The following is a 15,135-nucleotide window of genomic DNA, read 5'->3' as shown; positions in this document are numbered from 1 at the left end:
TCTTGAAATCCTGGGCTCAAGTGATCCTCCCACCTTGGCCTCCCAAAGTGCTGGGGTTACAGGCGTGAGCCACCACACCCAGCCTGGCGCTTCTTTTTAATGAGAAGAAATTGTCACCCACAATCTGGCCCATTCAGGTCAGGTATTTTCTTTTTCCCTCTTGTTTCCGTTCCTTTGGCAAGAATGTAAAATTCTGATAATTGCAATCATTGCATAGATATACTTTTCTGGTAACTTTATTTGGAATAATTTCAAATGTTAAAAAAAAGTTGCAAGAACAGTACAAAGAGCTCCTGTAAACCCTTCCTCCCAGTTTGTTAGTGGTTAACATTTGACCACATTTGCCAATCAGTCTCATCCTCTCTGCTTCCTCTGCCTGGCCTTCTCTCTTTCTGAATATACACATGCAGATGTATGCATAATTTTTTTTTTTAATCATTTGGAAGTAAGTTGTGTACCTCATGTTCCTTTTAACCCTAAATACTTAACTGTGTAATTCCTAACAATAAGGACATTTATCAAAATCAGGGAACTTTTTTTTTTTTTTTTTTGAGATGGAATCTCATTCTGTCACCCAAGCTGGAGTGCAGTGGTGTAATCTTGGCTCACTGCAACCTCCCCATCCTGGGTTTGAGCAATTCTCCTGCCTCAGCCTCCTGAGTAGCTGGGACTATAGGTATGCGCCACTATGCCCAGCTAATTTTTGTATTTTTAGTAGAGACAGGGTTTTGCTATGTTGGCCACACTGATCTCGAACTCCTGGCCTCAGGTGATCCGCCTGTGTTGGCCCTCCAAAGTGCTGCGATTACAGGGATGAGCCCCTGCGCCCAGCCTACCTCATGCTCCTTTTACCCCTAAATATTTCTAACAGTAAGGAGATTCATCAAAATCAGGAAATTTTTTTTTGATACAGGATCTCACTCTGTTGCCCAAGCTGGAATGGAGTGACACGATCACGGCTCATCATAGCCTCGACCACCTGGGCCCAATCAAACCTCCTACCTCAGCCTTCCAAGTAGCTGGGACTACAGGCGAGCGCCACCACGCCTGGCTAATTTATTTATTTATTTTATTTATTTTATTTTTTTTTTTTTGAGACGGAGTCTCGCTTTGTCGCTCAGGCTGGAATGCAGTGGCCCATGGTCTCTGCTCACTGCAAGCTCCACCTCCTGGGTTCACGCCATTCTCCTGCTTCAGCCTCCCAAGTAGCTGGGACTACAGGCGCCTGCTACCACGCCCAGCTAATTTTTTGTATTTTTTTTTAGTAGAGACGGGGTTTCACCATGGTAGCCAGGATGGTCTCGATCTCCTGACCTCGTGATCTGCCCGCCTCGGCCTCCCAAAGTGCTGGGATTACAAGCGTGAGCCACCGCGCCCGGCCTAATTTATGTATTTTTTGTAGAGATGGGGTTTCACCATGTTGCTCAGGCTAGTCTTGAACTCCTGGGCTCAAGTGATCCACCTGCTTCGGGCTCCCAAAGTGCTGGGATACAGGTGTGAGGCACAATGCCCAGCCTGTTTTCTGTTTTTCAGTATGAATTAACACTATAGTCAATAATTTTCTATATGGAACTTTTTCTCCTCTTTTGGATGATTTCCTTAAGCTAAATTTCCAGGAAGTATCTTGCTCATTTGGAGGGTCTCTTCTCTTTGAAAAGTATGGGCTCATATTAAAAAACAACTCCCCACAAAAGAAAACCAGCCTCCCAGATGAACTCTGCCTGGGAGTGTCTTCATCCTGCCCTTTCTGGTTCTAGAATCAAGGATTTAGAATACTGCCTTGCTGCGAATCCCTGGTCTTCAACTCATTATCTGGACTAGAAGAGAATGATTTACTGAGGGATTGGTGACCTTTAGTGGGCAGGATATGTTGTATTTCAAATATGTAGAGAGGGACTTCCCAACTGACACTAGGAACTGCAGTCTATAGAAATACACTTTATTTTTATTTTAGTTCAGAGCAGCTAAAATTTCATTCCATCATAGATTTTACAGTCCCAGGGACTCTGGATATTGAATAGTTTTCTTTTTTGTTTTTTTTTTGTTTTTTTTAAGACGGAGTTTTGCTCTCATCACCTAAGATGGAGTGCAATGGCACCATCTTGGCTCACCGCAACCTCCACCTCCCGGGTTCAAGCAATTCTCCTATCTCAGCCTCCAGAGTAGCTGGGATTATAAGCGCCTGCCACCATGCCTAGCTAATTTTTGTATTTTTAGTAGAGATGGGGTTTTGCCATGTTAGCCAGGCTGGTCTCGAACTCCTGACCTCAGGTGATCCACCAGCCTTGGCCTCCAAAAGTGCTGGGATTATAGGGATGAGCCATCATGCCTAGCTTTGTTTTATTTTTTTTTTTTATTTTTTATTTTTATTTTTTATTTTTTTGAGACGGAGTCTCGCTCTGTAGCCCAGGCTGGAGTGCAGTGGCCGGATCTCAGCTCACTGCAAGCTCCGCCTCCCGGGTTCACGCCATTCTCCGGCCTCAGCCTCCCGAGTAGCTGGGACTACAGGCGCCCGCCACCTCGCCCGGCTATTTTTTGTATTTCTTAGTAGAGACGGGGTTTCACCGTGTTAGCCAGGATGGTCTCGATCTCCTGACCTCGTGATCCGCCCATCTCGGCCTCCCAAAGTGCTGGGATTACAGGCTTGAGCCACCGCGCCCGGCCTGTTTTATTTTTTAATGGAGATGGGGTCTTGCTCTGTTGCCTAGGCTGGCGGGTAATGGCTATTCACACGTGCAATCATAGCTTATCACAGCCCCGAACTCCTGGGCTCAAGTGATCCTCCTACCTCAGCCTCCCAAGTAGCCAGGACTACAGATGCGCCACCATGCTTGGCTGAAAGTGTTTTTCAAGTGCTGGGTACTTGTTATTCCCTCTGGCTTCATTGCACATCTACCAGTAAGAGCTGGGATAAAGGTTCACAGGAAGCTGGAGGTCCAAGTTTTTGGTAAAAAGCCAAGTAATCCTAACTGATGATTGCTGAAAACAAGTTAGCATCTTCTTTGTTGCCCCACTTTTTTTTTTCCTTCCTTCTTTCCTTTTCTTCTTTCCCTCCCTCCCTCCCTCCCTTCCTTCCTTCCTTTTTTTTTTTTTGATGGATTTTCGCTCTGGTTGACCAGGCTGGAGTGCAATGGTGCGATCTCAGCTCACTGCAACCTCCACCCCCCAGGTTCAAGCAATTCTTAAACCTCAGCCTCCCAAGTAGCTGGGATTACAGGCATGCACCACCACACCCAGCTAATTTTTTTGTATTTTTGGTAGAGACAGGGTTCTACCATGTCGGTCAGGCTGGTCTCGAACTCCTGACCTCAGGTGATCCACCCGCCTTGGCCTCCCAAAGTGTTGGGATTACAGGTGTGAGCCACTGTGCCTGGCCCCCACTCTTTCTTTGTAGAACACATTGACAGGGCAGGTGGTAAGCATTGGTCTCAAAATTATCAGCCACAGCCAGAACTGTGTACCTACTACATTTCAGCCCTAGCCTAAAAATGTACAATATGTGAACCAGCTTGCCTGGCTTCTGTGTGGTTGTTGCAGATAGAAGAGGCAGCACTTGTCTTCCTGGAGTTAATGATATTTATCAGGAAATGGGATAAAAGGACAGCAATGAACATTAGAGTCATTCAGCAGCTTCCCATCCATCTTCCTTTTACTGTGGAATGCAGTGTGGCTCCAAAGAGAAACAAACACCTTGTTTCTGGGAAGTTAGCAAGACCTTTGGCTACCATTTTATTTCCTCTTCAAAGCTCATTTAATTCAATGGCTTATCTCCTGGCCCTAAGAGAATAACTTAGCTCAAAACAAAGGCAACTGCTGCTTATTTTGCTCATGATTTGTAAGCCTGACTGCCGCCCTGCTGCCTGCCTGCAACACATCTTTTGGTTCTGGACCATGCCTAGTAAACATTCTGGGTAAATACGGAACATTTCCTGGAGACTCTGCTATTGGCCTGCCGCATGATAGATGTTTTGTGTTAAGGGATAAGACAGTATTTATAAAGATACCTACTCTTTGGAATGTTGCAAAGTAAGAGAGGTTTAAGGGAAAGAAATTGCATAGCTAAAGTTATGAAAAGCTAGCTGGATCATTACTACAGTGATTTTTTTTTTCTTGGTTGTTGTTTTAGGGTCTCCATCCTTTATAGATGATTTATAACTGGGAGTGTCTTATTTACCCAGGTGGCTTTAACATTTCCGTTTTAAAATAAAGCCAACTAGATCCAAAAATCATCTGTGATATGGAAAAAGTTGGATGCACATTTGAATGTATGTCATTATTACAACTACGTAAAAGGAAAAGTCCAGGGTAAGAATCCTGGTGAGAAATACATGACAGTGGGCACCATTCTTTCTTGCATTTGTGGGTATTTTCTCTGTGCTTTTTCTTCAAGGCCATTACTCACTTTTTATGATGCTGGATTATTTTATGATTTTTTTTTTTTTTTTTTTGAGGCAGGATCTCGCACTGTTGCCCATACTCAAGTGCAGTGGCACGATCTTGGCTCACTGCAACCTCCGCCTCCCGGGTTCAAGCGATTCTTCTGCCTAAGCCTCCCGAGTAGCTGGGACTACAGGTGCCCGCCACCATGCCTGGATAATTTTTTGTATTTTGGCCGGGCGCAGTGGCTCAAGCCTGTAATCCCAGCACTTTGGGAGGCCGAGACGGGTGGATCACGAGGTCAGGAGATCGAGACCATCCTGGCTAACATGGTGAAACCCCGTCTCTACTAAAAAATACAAAAAAAAAAAACTAGCCGGGCGAGGTGGCGGGCGCCTGTAGTCCCAGCTACTTGGGAGGCTGAGGCAGGAGAATGGCATGAACCCGGGAGGCGGGGCTTGCAGTGAGCTGAGATCCGGCCACCACACTCCAGCCTGGGTGACAGAGCGAGACTCCGTCTCAAAAAAAAAAAAAAAAAAAAAATTTTTGTATTTTTAGTAGAGACGAGGTTTCACCATGTTAGCCAGGTTGGTCTCGAACTCCTGACCTCATGATCCACCTGCTTCAGCCTCCCAAAGTGCTAGGATTACAGATGTGAGCCACCATGCCTGGCCCTGTTTTATAATTTTTTAATATCACAAAACTAGGCTCTTCTAATGATTTTAAAGTCCTTTATATCCTTTTTCCCTTTGAATTACATAATCCAAATTAAATAGCTGTTTGATGGTTCGTATGAAGTACCTTAAGTGTGTACACATTTTCAGTTCTAGGCATTTATCTTAAGGAAGTACTTAGAGATATGGCCAAAGATTTATGTTCATGCATTTTGATTAAAATGTTATATATAATTGTACAAATTGAAAACAACATAAATATCTAGCAATAGAGGAATAGTTAAAATATAATGGGATTTTAAGCATCCACTAGAAAAGCAAGTTTTGCTAAAATGTTATGATGGAAAAAATGCTTACTAAATAGTACAAAGCTGTAAAACTATTACTTTGTATGAGGCTGACATTATAAAACATATCATCAAGAACCCCAGGAAGGCCAGGCTCAGTGGTTCATGCCTGTAATCCCAGCACTTTGGGTGACTGAGGCGGGAGGATCACTTGAGGTCAGGAGTTCAAGACCAGCCTGGTCAACATGGTAGAACCCTATCTCTACTAAAAATACAAAAATTAGCTGGGTGTGGTGGCAGGTGCCTGTAATCCCAGCTACTCGGGAGGCTGAGGCAGGAGAATCACTTGAACCTGGGAGGCAGAGGTTGCAGTGAGCCAAGATCGTGTCACTGTACTCCAGCCTGGGCGTCACAGTGAGACTGTCTCAAAAAAAGAAAGAAAAAGAATCCCAGGAAAAATAAAGAGACCCAAATGTTAGGTGTTGGAATTAATTATAGGACACCCTACAGGTGTCAGCCTCTGTATCCCTCTCTCTTTCAAATTCCATGCAGAATATCTTATGTATTGCGACTTAAAAAAAAAATAAATAAAATAAATAAATAAATAAATAAATAAGATCCTTATATGACAGAAGTATAATCTAAAATCCCTTGAGGACATACTCTTTGCCATGATTTACAAAGGTGACTCTTTTTTCTTGATATAAAATGTAAGGCTGGGTGTGGAGGCTCATGCCTGTAATCACAGCACTTTGGGAGGCCATGGTGGGAGGATCACTTGAGCTTGGGTTTGAGACCAGGCTAGGCAACATAGCGAGACCCCGTCTCTATGGGGGAAAAAAAAAGGGCATTATGTACATTCATATTGTTGTACAACCAATCTCTAGGGCTTTTTTCCAGACATGCAACTTTTCAATGAAATATTGTTTTGGAAGTCACATCTACAGTGACTGAGGTCCAGAGAAGGTGCGCTATGAATGCATGCCTTCAAAGTTTTAAAAAACAAAGATTAGGGGAGAAGCAGGTTTTGGAAAAGCAGTCCAGTGTCTCGCCTCTGAATGTGCAGCCTGTATGGGGTTGAACTCACTCTGTCTATGGAAACATTGGTGTTGTGTGTCTAAGTTAGTACCACCATCATCGTGCTTTTGTTCCTGGCCAGGATGGGAGGGCTGGGATCCCTCCTTTGACTTCTGGCTCGTGTCCAGGCAGTTTGCGTCACTGGACTGAACTGGGGCTTCTATCATGTCACTGAGGAGCGAGTGTTGATTCTTCTTGGAGAAGGTAGTCTCTTGGCCTTCCTGGTAGACAGTGAGACCGTTAGACCCTCAGGGCAATAAAGCTATTCCTGCCTCAGAACTCTGCCAGCAAAATCATTTTGATTCTTTAAACATGTAAATCTCAGGCTACAGATTTCAGGAAAAGTCACTTTTTTTTTCCTTACTGGGGACTTGCACAGCGTGTGACTTTTCATTTAAGCTTTATCTTGCGTGTCCTCCTGGTTCAGGCTGCTTGGGCTGGCAGGGGCCCCAGATCACAAATGCTGATAAAGCACAGTGACTCCACAGGGTGTGTGCTCTCCTCGGGAGCAGAACACTCAGCTCTGGGACAGGCCGCTGTGTACCCAAGGGCGTGCCTAGATGGCCACGGGTGAGGACGGGGCATGATGGCACCTGGCTCTGACTCCGCATATTTCTCAAGTATGAAGTGATGTGAACTGGAGTCCCTGGGTGTCCTCTGCATCCACCTGCTCACCGAGTCCTTCTGAGCACAGCTTTGGCAGGAGCAGACAGTTGGGCTGGACCTCGACCTGCTGCCCTGGAAGGAGAGCCCTTGCCCCCTGCACCTGCTGTCACAGCTATGTCTTCCTGGGCCCCCTCTGGCTTGGGAGTCGTCTCCAGCTCTGCACTGGTGTTTGGTCGTGTGAGCTCCTAGTGTTCCCAGAGGAGTGAGCACTCATTTGGAGAACTGAGTCCTCCCATGATGGCATTGCTTAAAATCCAAACCCAGAGTCAAGTCCAGAGGTCCTCGACCTGTGAGCCAAGTATGGTTTTTACATTTTTGAAAGGTCATACAACAAATAAAACAAAACAAACAAATAAAAAAAAAAAAAACCACAAGGAAGAATATATTAACAAAGGCCATCTGTGGCCTGCAAAGACTCAAATATGTTCTATCTGGCCCTTTCCAGAAAACTTCATCAGTCAACAACCTGTTTTCACCATAAACTGAAAATGGATTCCCTGGCTGGGCACGGTGGCTCATCTTTGTAATCCCAGCACTTTGGGAGGCTGAGGCGGGCAGATCACCTGGGGTCAGGAGTTCAAGACCAGCCTGGCCAACATGGTGAAACCTTGTGCCTGCTAAAAAAAACCCACAAAATTTAGCCAGGCATGGTGGCACATGTCTATAGTCCTAGCTACTCAGGAGGCTGAGGTGGGAGAATCACTTGAACCCAGGAAGCAGAGGTTTCAGTGAGCCGAGATCATGCCATTGCACTCTAGGGTGGGTGACAGGGTGAGACTCAGTCTCAAAAAAAAAAGGAAAGAAAATGGATTCCCAAGAAACCCAGATCACTAGTGACTTTTTCCTCCTTTGTACTTCTTTTAGGTTTTAGATTTCTGTGCTGATTTCATAACTCCTTTTTCCCAACTTTCTCCCCCTCTCCAAAGAAATACAGCCCCTCGGACCCTGCATTTGCATACGCACAGCTGACCCATGATGAGCTCATCCAGCTGGTCCTCAAACAGAAGGAAACGATAAGCAAGAAGGAGTTCCAGGTCCGAGAGCTGGAAGACTACATTGACAACCTGCTTGTCAGAGTCATGGAAGAAACCCCCAATATCCTCCGCATCCCGACGCAGGTTGGCAAAAAAGCAGGAAAGATGTAAATCAGCAGGAAAAAAAACCCCGAGACGTTTTTGTGACTTCACCTTCACCTGCTCTAGGGGTCAAGGACTCACCCTGCCTGATAACCAGCCAGCAGGCTCCGAATCACCGTCTCCCTCACATGTTATCTGGCAAGAGTGAATTCTACCAATGGAAGCCAGGTTAATGATTACAATGAATCTTTTACTATACATTCCCAGGGCTTTATTTGTAAATGCCACTGTGCCTTTAACTAGGTTGTAAATATTTTATGCCCACCAGAGACGTGGTCATAAGATCTGATCCTGAGCCAGAGATTCAGATGGCACAGGAGGTATTCATGTATTTTAACCCTGGGGTTTTCTTTCTTTCATACTGAGATTTTTTTCAATATGTATCCTCCAGCTCTTAAAGCTTACCTGAGAAAGCTTTAAATGAAAAAAGGACCATGCCATTGGTGCTGTGTTACATACACATACTTTCTTGGCTTTTGAGTAGCTCAGGTGTGGCTTTTGGCTGCAGATGTTAAATTTTGATACCATGTAAACCTACCCAGCTTCTCAAACTTGGGTTTTGTTTTTTGATGGGAGCAGGGGTGTTTAGAATAAGCCTCTGAGTGTGCCTTTCGGATTTCGAACAAGCGGCCTTTTCTAAACATCAACTTCTACTACTCTCTAGCCTTAAAATATGTTCTGCTTAGATCCAGGGCCCTTTTACTGGAGATTGGAAAAGTAGAATTCAGGAATTGAAAGAATTACTCTTTATTCAATTTGAGGAACTTGGTTAAAGCCCCTCTTCTTATGACAGCCAGGTTCCTGCTGGCTAGACCAGCCTGTTCAGCACTTTGCTTGGGTGGTCCACGCACTCGCTCATACAGTTCTGGCAGGTGTGGAATGATGTCAATAGGATTGCTTGGCCTTTTCCCCCTGTGCCTTTGCTCGGTGCCCTGGTTTCCTCAGCAACACTCCTTGTGAGGGGCAGAGACAGGGTCCACCAACTCCCCAAGATGAGGAAGCCCCTTCAGGCCAGGCGCAGTGGCTCATGCCTGTAATCCCAGCACCTTGCAAGGCCGAGGAGAGTGGATCACTTGAGGTGAGGGGTTCGAGACCAACCTAACCAACATGGCGAAACCCTGTCTCTACTAAAAATACAAAAATTAGCTTGGTGTGGTGGTGCGTGCCTGTAATCCCGGCTACTTGGGAGGCTGAGGCAGAAGAATCACTTGAACTTGGGAGATGGAGGCTGCAGTGAGCCAAGATCACGCCACTGCACTCCAGCCTGGGCAAGAGGTTTTTTAAGACTCTTAAAGAGCCTGGGCAATTTTTTTAAGATTCCGTCTTAAAAAAAAAATAGAAAGAAAAAAGCTCCTTCACTGTGCAGGGGACAGGAGACCACGGACTGGACCACAAAGGGATTGAACTGCATCTGCATGTCTGTCCTTTGAACACTTTCTCTGCCTGCCCAAAAGGAAACCCAAATTATTTCTGGGATACTGGGGAAATTGTAGTGAAGGGCTTAATGTAGTCAATAAAAGTGAAAAGTCAGTAGAAAACAGAAATGCCTCAGCCTTCAAATGGTTGCTTTTTTTTCCATTTTTCCTCATGAATAGACTCACCAGTATTTTACCCCCTTGTTATAAAATTGTGCAGAGCAAGAAGATGATACTTATTTTTGAATTTGTATTTTTAAAACTAGATTTATAGACTTTTTTTTTTTAAACTAGGACACTTGCTTCCTTCTTAGCTAAAAGCACCAGTTCAGATTTTTCAGTTAATTTTGTTGTTACTCACTTAAGACTGGAATTAGTATGTTTCCGATATTGCTCATTTTTTCTCCTGGCTATGATAGAATCTCATCTAACCTTGACACCTCTCCTAGGGGAAGAATGTCACAGGCCAATAGCGTGGGCAGGGGTGGAGATGCTAGCAGTTATTAAATCGAGAATCACTTTTATGTATGTCCTTGTTACACTGAGGTTAAAAGGCAAAATCATTGGCAGTGCAATCCCTTTCCAGGATTTTGTTTGCTGTGGCATTGGCTGTATCAGAGCACTTTAATCTGAAGGATGATACTGTAACTTGATTTATCTAATTAGCTTTTAATTATCTACAGCTATTTTATTTCTCTCCTACAGTACTGGGATCACTGTAACACTGTAAACTTCTCAGATGACTTGTATTTTTGTAGTGTTATGAAATTTATTTACATACTTATAAAGAAAACTGTATATTCACTTGAACTCTGAAAATGTACAGGTATGGCTGGATGCAGTGGCTCATGCCTGTAATCCCAGGAGACCGAGGCAGGTGAATCACTTGAGGTCAGGAGTTCGAGACCAGCCTGGTCAACATGGCAAAACCCCATCTCTACTAAAAATATAGAAATTAGCTGGGTGTGGTGGCAGCCACCTGTAATCTCAGCTACTTGGGAGGCTGAGGCACAAGAATCGCTTGAGCGAGGGAGGTGGAGGTTGCAGTGAGCCGAGATCACACCATTGTGCTCCAGCCTGGGCAACAGATGAGATTCTGTCTCAAAAAAAAAAAAAAAAGAAAAAGAAAGAAAGGAAGTGTGCATGTATATATTTGTCCCGCATTATGTTTTTTACTTGATATAAATGTATTTTTACTGTGATAGCCCAAATGCACTGGGGGCAGTTGTGCTCTGCGTGGTTCTTCTTCCATTGGAGAGCTGGAGTGTTCATAAGGATGTTGGTTTGGAGATGTCTGCTGCTAGGACCTGGGGTGTGTGACTCAGGCCATATGAGAGGGACATCTGGGTGGAGGAGTGAATTCCTGTGCTCTGAAATGCCACTTGGGAGCTCTGGACAATGAAGGACAATTGACTCAAGGGTGCCTGGCTTCTGCTGCTGCTGAGAAAAAATTCAATTTATAGCATTTCTGCACCTCCCAAAGTAGATAACCTGGAGATCATTCAGTCAACAACTGTCCCTGAGGGGCGGGGTTATCTGGTAGAAGCTTTAGCCTGTTCTGAGCCATTAGCAGACATTAGTGAATTGGAGCACTGGAGAATCCTACAAATGGACTGTATCTCAGAAGAGGTGGGACCTCCTTCCAACTGCTGCAGATGCTGACAGGCCCTGGGAGGCAGCTGTGCTCTGGAGAAACTGGAGCAGCTCATTCTTGGCCTAGCCTGGCTGCCTCAGAAAGAGCAGTTAGGACTTGAAGGAAGCATCAAATTCTATACCCATAAACTGCAGTTAGAGGTCAGCTTTTTGAAATGTCCAGCATTTGCCCGATTGTTTCAGATCATCTCATTCCTCAGGCTTTGGCAGGTATCCTGCCCTCCGTCTTATTCCAGTGTGTTCACCTCATCAAGGCAGCAGAGTGGATGAAGGAGCAAGCCTGCCCTTTGCCATGCTGAACAGCTGTGGGCCCCGATTGGTGACGGCTCTGCACGTGCCTGTATGAAGGAGATACAGGTGTGTGTGCACATGCCTGTATGAAGAAGACACAGGCGTGTGCTTCTCAGTTTTGCTAACAGTGGGAGCTCAACGGGGCAGAGAGGGAGGAAGGTCCATGATGCTCAGCCGTATACTGGAGAGGCAATTTAATGTTAAATGACACGCCATTCTTCCTTCCCGGGTCCCTTCTCCCAGTCAACTTTTTTCTTTTTCTAGAACTAATAATTATCTCTCACGACTGAAAAATTAATTGCCTTAGGTAGAGAACTTAATTCCTAGTATCCACCAAACTTAACTCCGTGGTGTCTCCGTATCTACTGTGTGAGCTACTTAACTGACGCCCCCTTCCTCCAACTGAAGGATCGCCCAATGTTTTTGGATTATAGAATTATTTCCTGCTTTCTTTCTTTGAGACTTTTGAATTTCTTTGGTTTCATTTTTAAGAAGTAACCCAACATTTCCTACAACACTAAATGAAATGGTACTACCTTTCAAAGATTTGTGTCTGTAGTTTGGTATGGGTGCAATAAAAATTTATTCTGTCTTCCTGGAAAACCTCTCTTGGTGGGGGTCGGGGGATGTTTCTCATCCCATGAGGGTCTCTCACTGGGATTTCTGCTGCTGCCATCTTGCCTGGTGCCCAGGAGTCCCAAGGTCCTTTTTCTCAGAGAGGACGGACATGTCTGGTCCCTTCGGATGCACCCTTCACCTTGGCCTGAAGTACCATGGCACTGGCCAGAGAAACTGAGTTGGAACGTGTTGCCCCCTTTTCCTTTGCAGCCAGTACTCTTGGCTGAGCATATGGACAGGGTCTTTCCTCAGTTCCCACCCCCACCACACACACAGGTTCCCACAGAGTAATGTCTTCACTTTGCGGGCATGAGTTGAATTCAGGCTGGGCTCAACTGCCCCATCTGGGAACCAGGTCCTTGTTCAGTTGACTTAGTTGGTCCATGTGTGAACAGAGGGTATTAGGGATGCACAGGAGTCTCCTGGAGCTCATCTCGCCAAACCCCAGGCCCTTCCCAAGGAGGTGAGAGGTGTGCCTGCCCCGCAAGCAGTGCACGTGGTCCACACTCCAAGGTCCCAGACCTCTTGGAATAGAGGCAATGCTTTTGCTTTTACAGATGAGTCACATTGTACGACAGAGGCAGGCGGTGCCTGTGAGACTCCTGGGCTGGGATGGGGGAGCTTCCCTGAAGGCCTCCCTGGTTTTGGTGGAGAGGCCTGGTGATTCCAAGTGGACATTGATCGCCATGTGTAGTGACATGAAGACACTTAATACATGTTATTTTATTTATTAAATCTCTTAATAAAACAGCCCTCTAAATGGAAGGTCTTCAAGGAAGGAAAGTTTAATTACACAAATGACCCCAACTTTTCTCTCTCAGATTTATCCCCCTTGCTTTGGAGTTCTCTCTGTTTGATTCCTGCTACTGCCACCAAACCTAGCTCTCAGAGCCAGGCAATTGTATTTTTCAAATTCTGGCCCAAGGAGGGAGACACAACCATCTTTTCTCTTGAGTCCCCTTAGCCCAGTAGCTAGTAATGGAAAGTTGAAAAAAATAAAATAAAATAAAATAAATAAATAAATAAATAAATAACCAGGCCTGGCACGGTGGCTCACTCCTGTAATCCCAGCACTTTGGGAGGCTGAGGTGGATGGATCACCGGAGGTGAGGAGTTCAAGACCAGCCTGGCCAACATGGTGAAACCCTGTCTCTATTAAAAATACAAAAATTAGCCGGGCATGGTGGTGCATGCCTATAATCCCAGCTACTTGGGAGGCTGAGGCAGGAGAATCACTTGAAACCAGGAGGCAGAGGTTGCAGTCAGCCAAGATCATGCCATTGCATGCCAGCCTGGGTGACAGAGCCAGACTCCATCTCAAAAAAAAAAAAGAGGCCGGGCGCGGTGGCTCAAGCCTGTAATCCCAGCACTTTGGGAGGCCGAGGTGGGCGGATCACGAGGTCAGGAGATCGAGACCATCCTGGCTAACATGGTGAAACCCCGTCTCTACTAAAAAAATACAAAAAACTAGCTGGGCGAGGTGGCGGGCGCCTGTAGTCCCAGCTACTCGGGAGGCTGAGGCAGGAGAATGGCGTAAACCCGGGAGGCGGACCTTGCAGTGAGCTGAGATCCGGCCACTGCACTCCAGCCTGGGTGACAGAGCGAGACTCCGTCTCAAAAAAACAAAAAACAAAAAAAACAAAAAACAAAAAAAAAAGAAAATAAGGGAAATAATTACAGGATATATGAACAACATAAAAGGCGAACTTTCCCAAATCCAGAATTCTGAGGTGAAGTCAAGCCCCAAAGGTTTAGAGGCGGCCAGCCATTCGGCTAGGTGGCCCCAGTTGTTCTTAGGTGACCTGAATTCCCTTGTGCTCCATTCTGGAGGAGCAATAGACACTGTTCCCCTCCTCCACTCCCGTCTGCTGACTCACTCTAGATTTTCCTTTTTTTCTTTTTCTTTTTTTTTCTGTTTTTGAGACGAAGTCTCACTCTTGTTGCCCAATCTGGTGTGCAATGTCGCAATCTCAGCTCACTGCAACCCCTGCCCCCCAGGTTCAAGCGATTTTCCTGCCTCAGCCTCCTGAGTGGCTGGAATTACAGGCACCCGCCACCATGCCTGGCTAATTTTTCCATTTTTAGTAGAGATGGGGTTTCACCATGTTGGCCAGGCTGGTCTCGAACTCCTGACCTCAGGCAATCCACCTGCCTCCGCCTCCCAAAGTGCTGGGACTACAGGCATGAGCCACGGCTCCCAGCCCTCACTCTAGATTTTTCTAAGTAACATCATAACATGTTTGTTCTTGGAAAAGAAAAAAGTCCTAATTTCCCCACTACCAAGAGGTAACCACCGTAGTTTTGACTTGTCCTGGGATTTTTTCCTCTCATATAAAGAGCCACACCTTACAAGGAAGATAGGATCACACTGTCTGTACTGTTTTGAACGTATCTCCATGCCTTTTGGTAGCGGGCAGCTATGTGTGTTCTGCAACAAGGACTGATAGAATTCCCAGGAGAACTTTTCCTGGCTAACAATTCCCCTTGGCAAAAAAAAAAAAAAAAAAAAGCTACAGCAGTCACAAAGACAATCTAGGTCCCTTCCGGCCCAGGTTACAATCGTAGCCACCTGTGGATCACAGTGGGGACTTGCCGGGGAACACCCTGCCCACCCCCAACCAGGAAAACAGTCACTTACCAGGCGTGGTTACCATTCTTTAACTGGGGCCAGTGGTCAGCACAACAGCCTCCATTAGCCCTTGGACCCAGTCTCAACAAAGGCAGCCTGGCCCCTGGGCTGCTCTGCGGGTGTCAGCTTTTGGGCCCTGCAGTTTTCCCCTACTGGGACGTCATGAACTATCACTTCTGACTCAAAACTGGCTTCCTTGAGCCCTTTGAGAGCAGGGTTTTCCAATGCCAAAAAGCCTCCTGAGGGGTTATGTCCTTACTTGGCCTTTTGACTTTCTGTTACTTTACGCAGATACCTGTGTTTTGAGCCTGG

The 15,135-nt window shown here is 45.7% G+C and overlaps 1 protein-coding gene across 3 annotated transcripts in view; it reads left to right on the top strand.

Moving 5' to 3' along the window:
* RAB11FIP1 (RAB11 family interacting protein 1) overlaps nt 1-12,959 on the top strand; it is a 43,852-nt gene extending 30,893 nt beyond the window's left edge. For all 3 annotated transcript variants that reach the window (XM_003902645.5, XM_009212882.4, XM_021942204.2), the window contains one exon: nt 8,008-12,959. In XM_003902645.5, coding sequence (XP_003902694.3) covers nt 8,008-8,226 — 219 coding nt within the window. In that variant the 3' untranslated portion in view covers nt 8,227-12,959. The remainder of the gene's footprint in view (nt 1-8,007) is intronic.
* The last annotated feature ends 2,176 nt before the right edge of the window (nt 12,960-15,135 follow it).

The sequence above is a fragment of the Papio anubis genome, chromosome 8, assembly GCF_008728515.1.
Source record: "Papio anubis isolate 15944 chromosome 8, Panubis1.0, whole genome shotgun sequence".
NCBI classification, from domain to species: Eukaryota; Metazoa; Chordata; class Mammalia; order Primates; family Cercopithecidae; genus Papio; species Papio anubis.
Note: the sequence above shows the minus strand (reverse complement) of the source record. Positions and strands in the feature narration are given on the sequence as shown.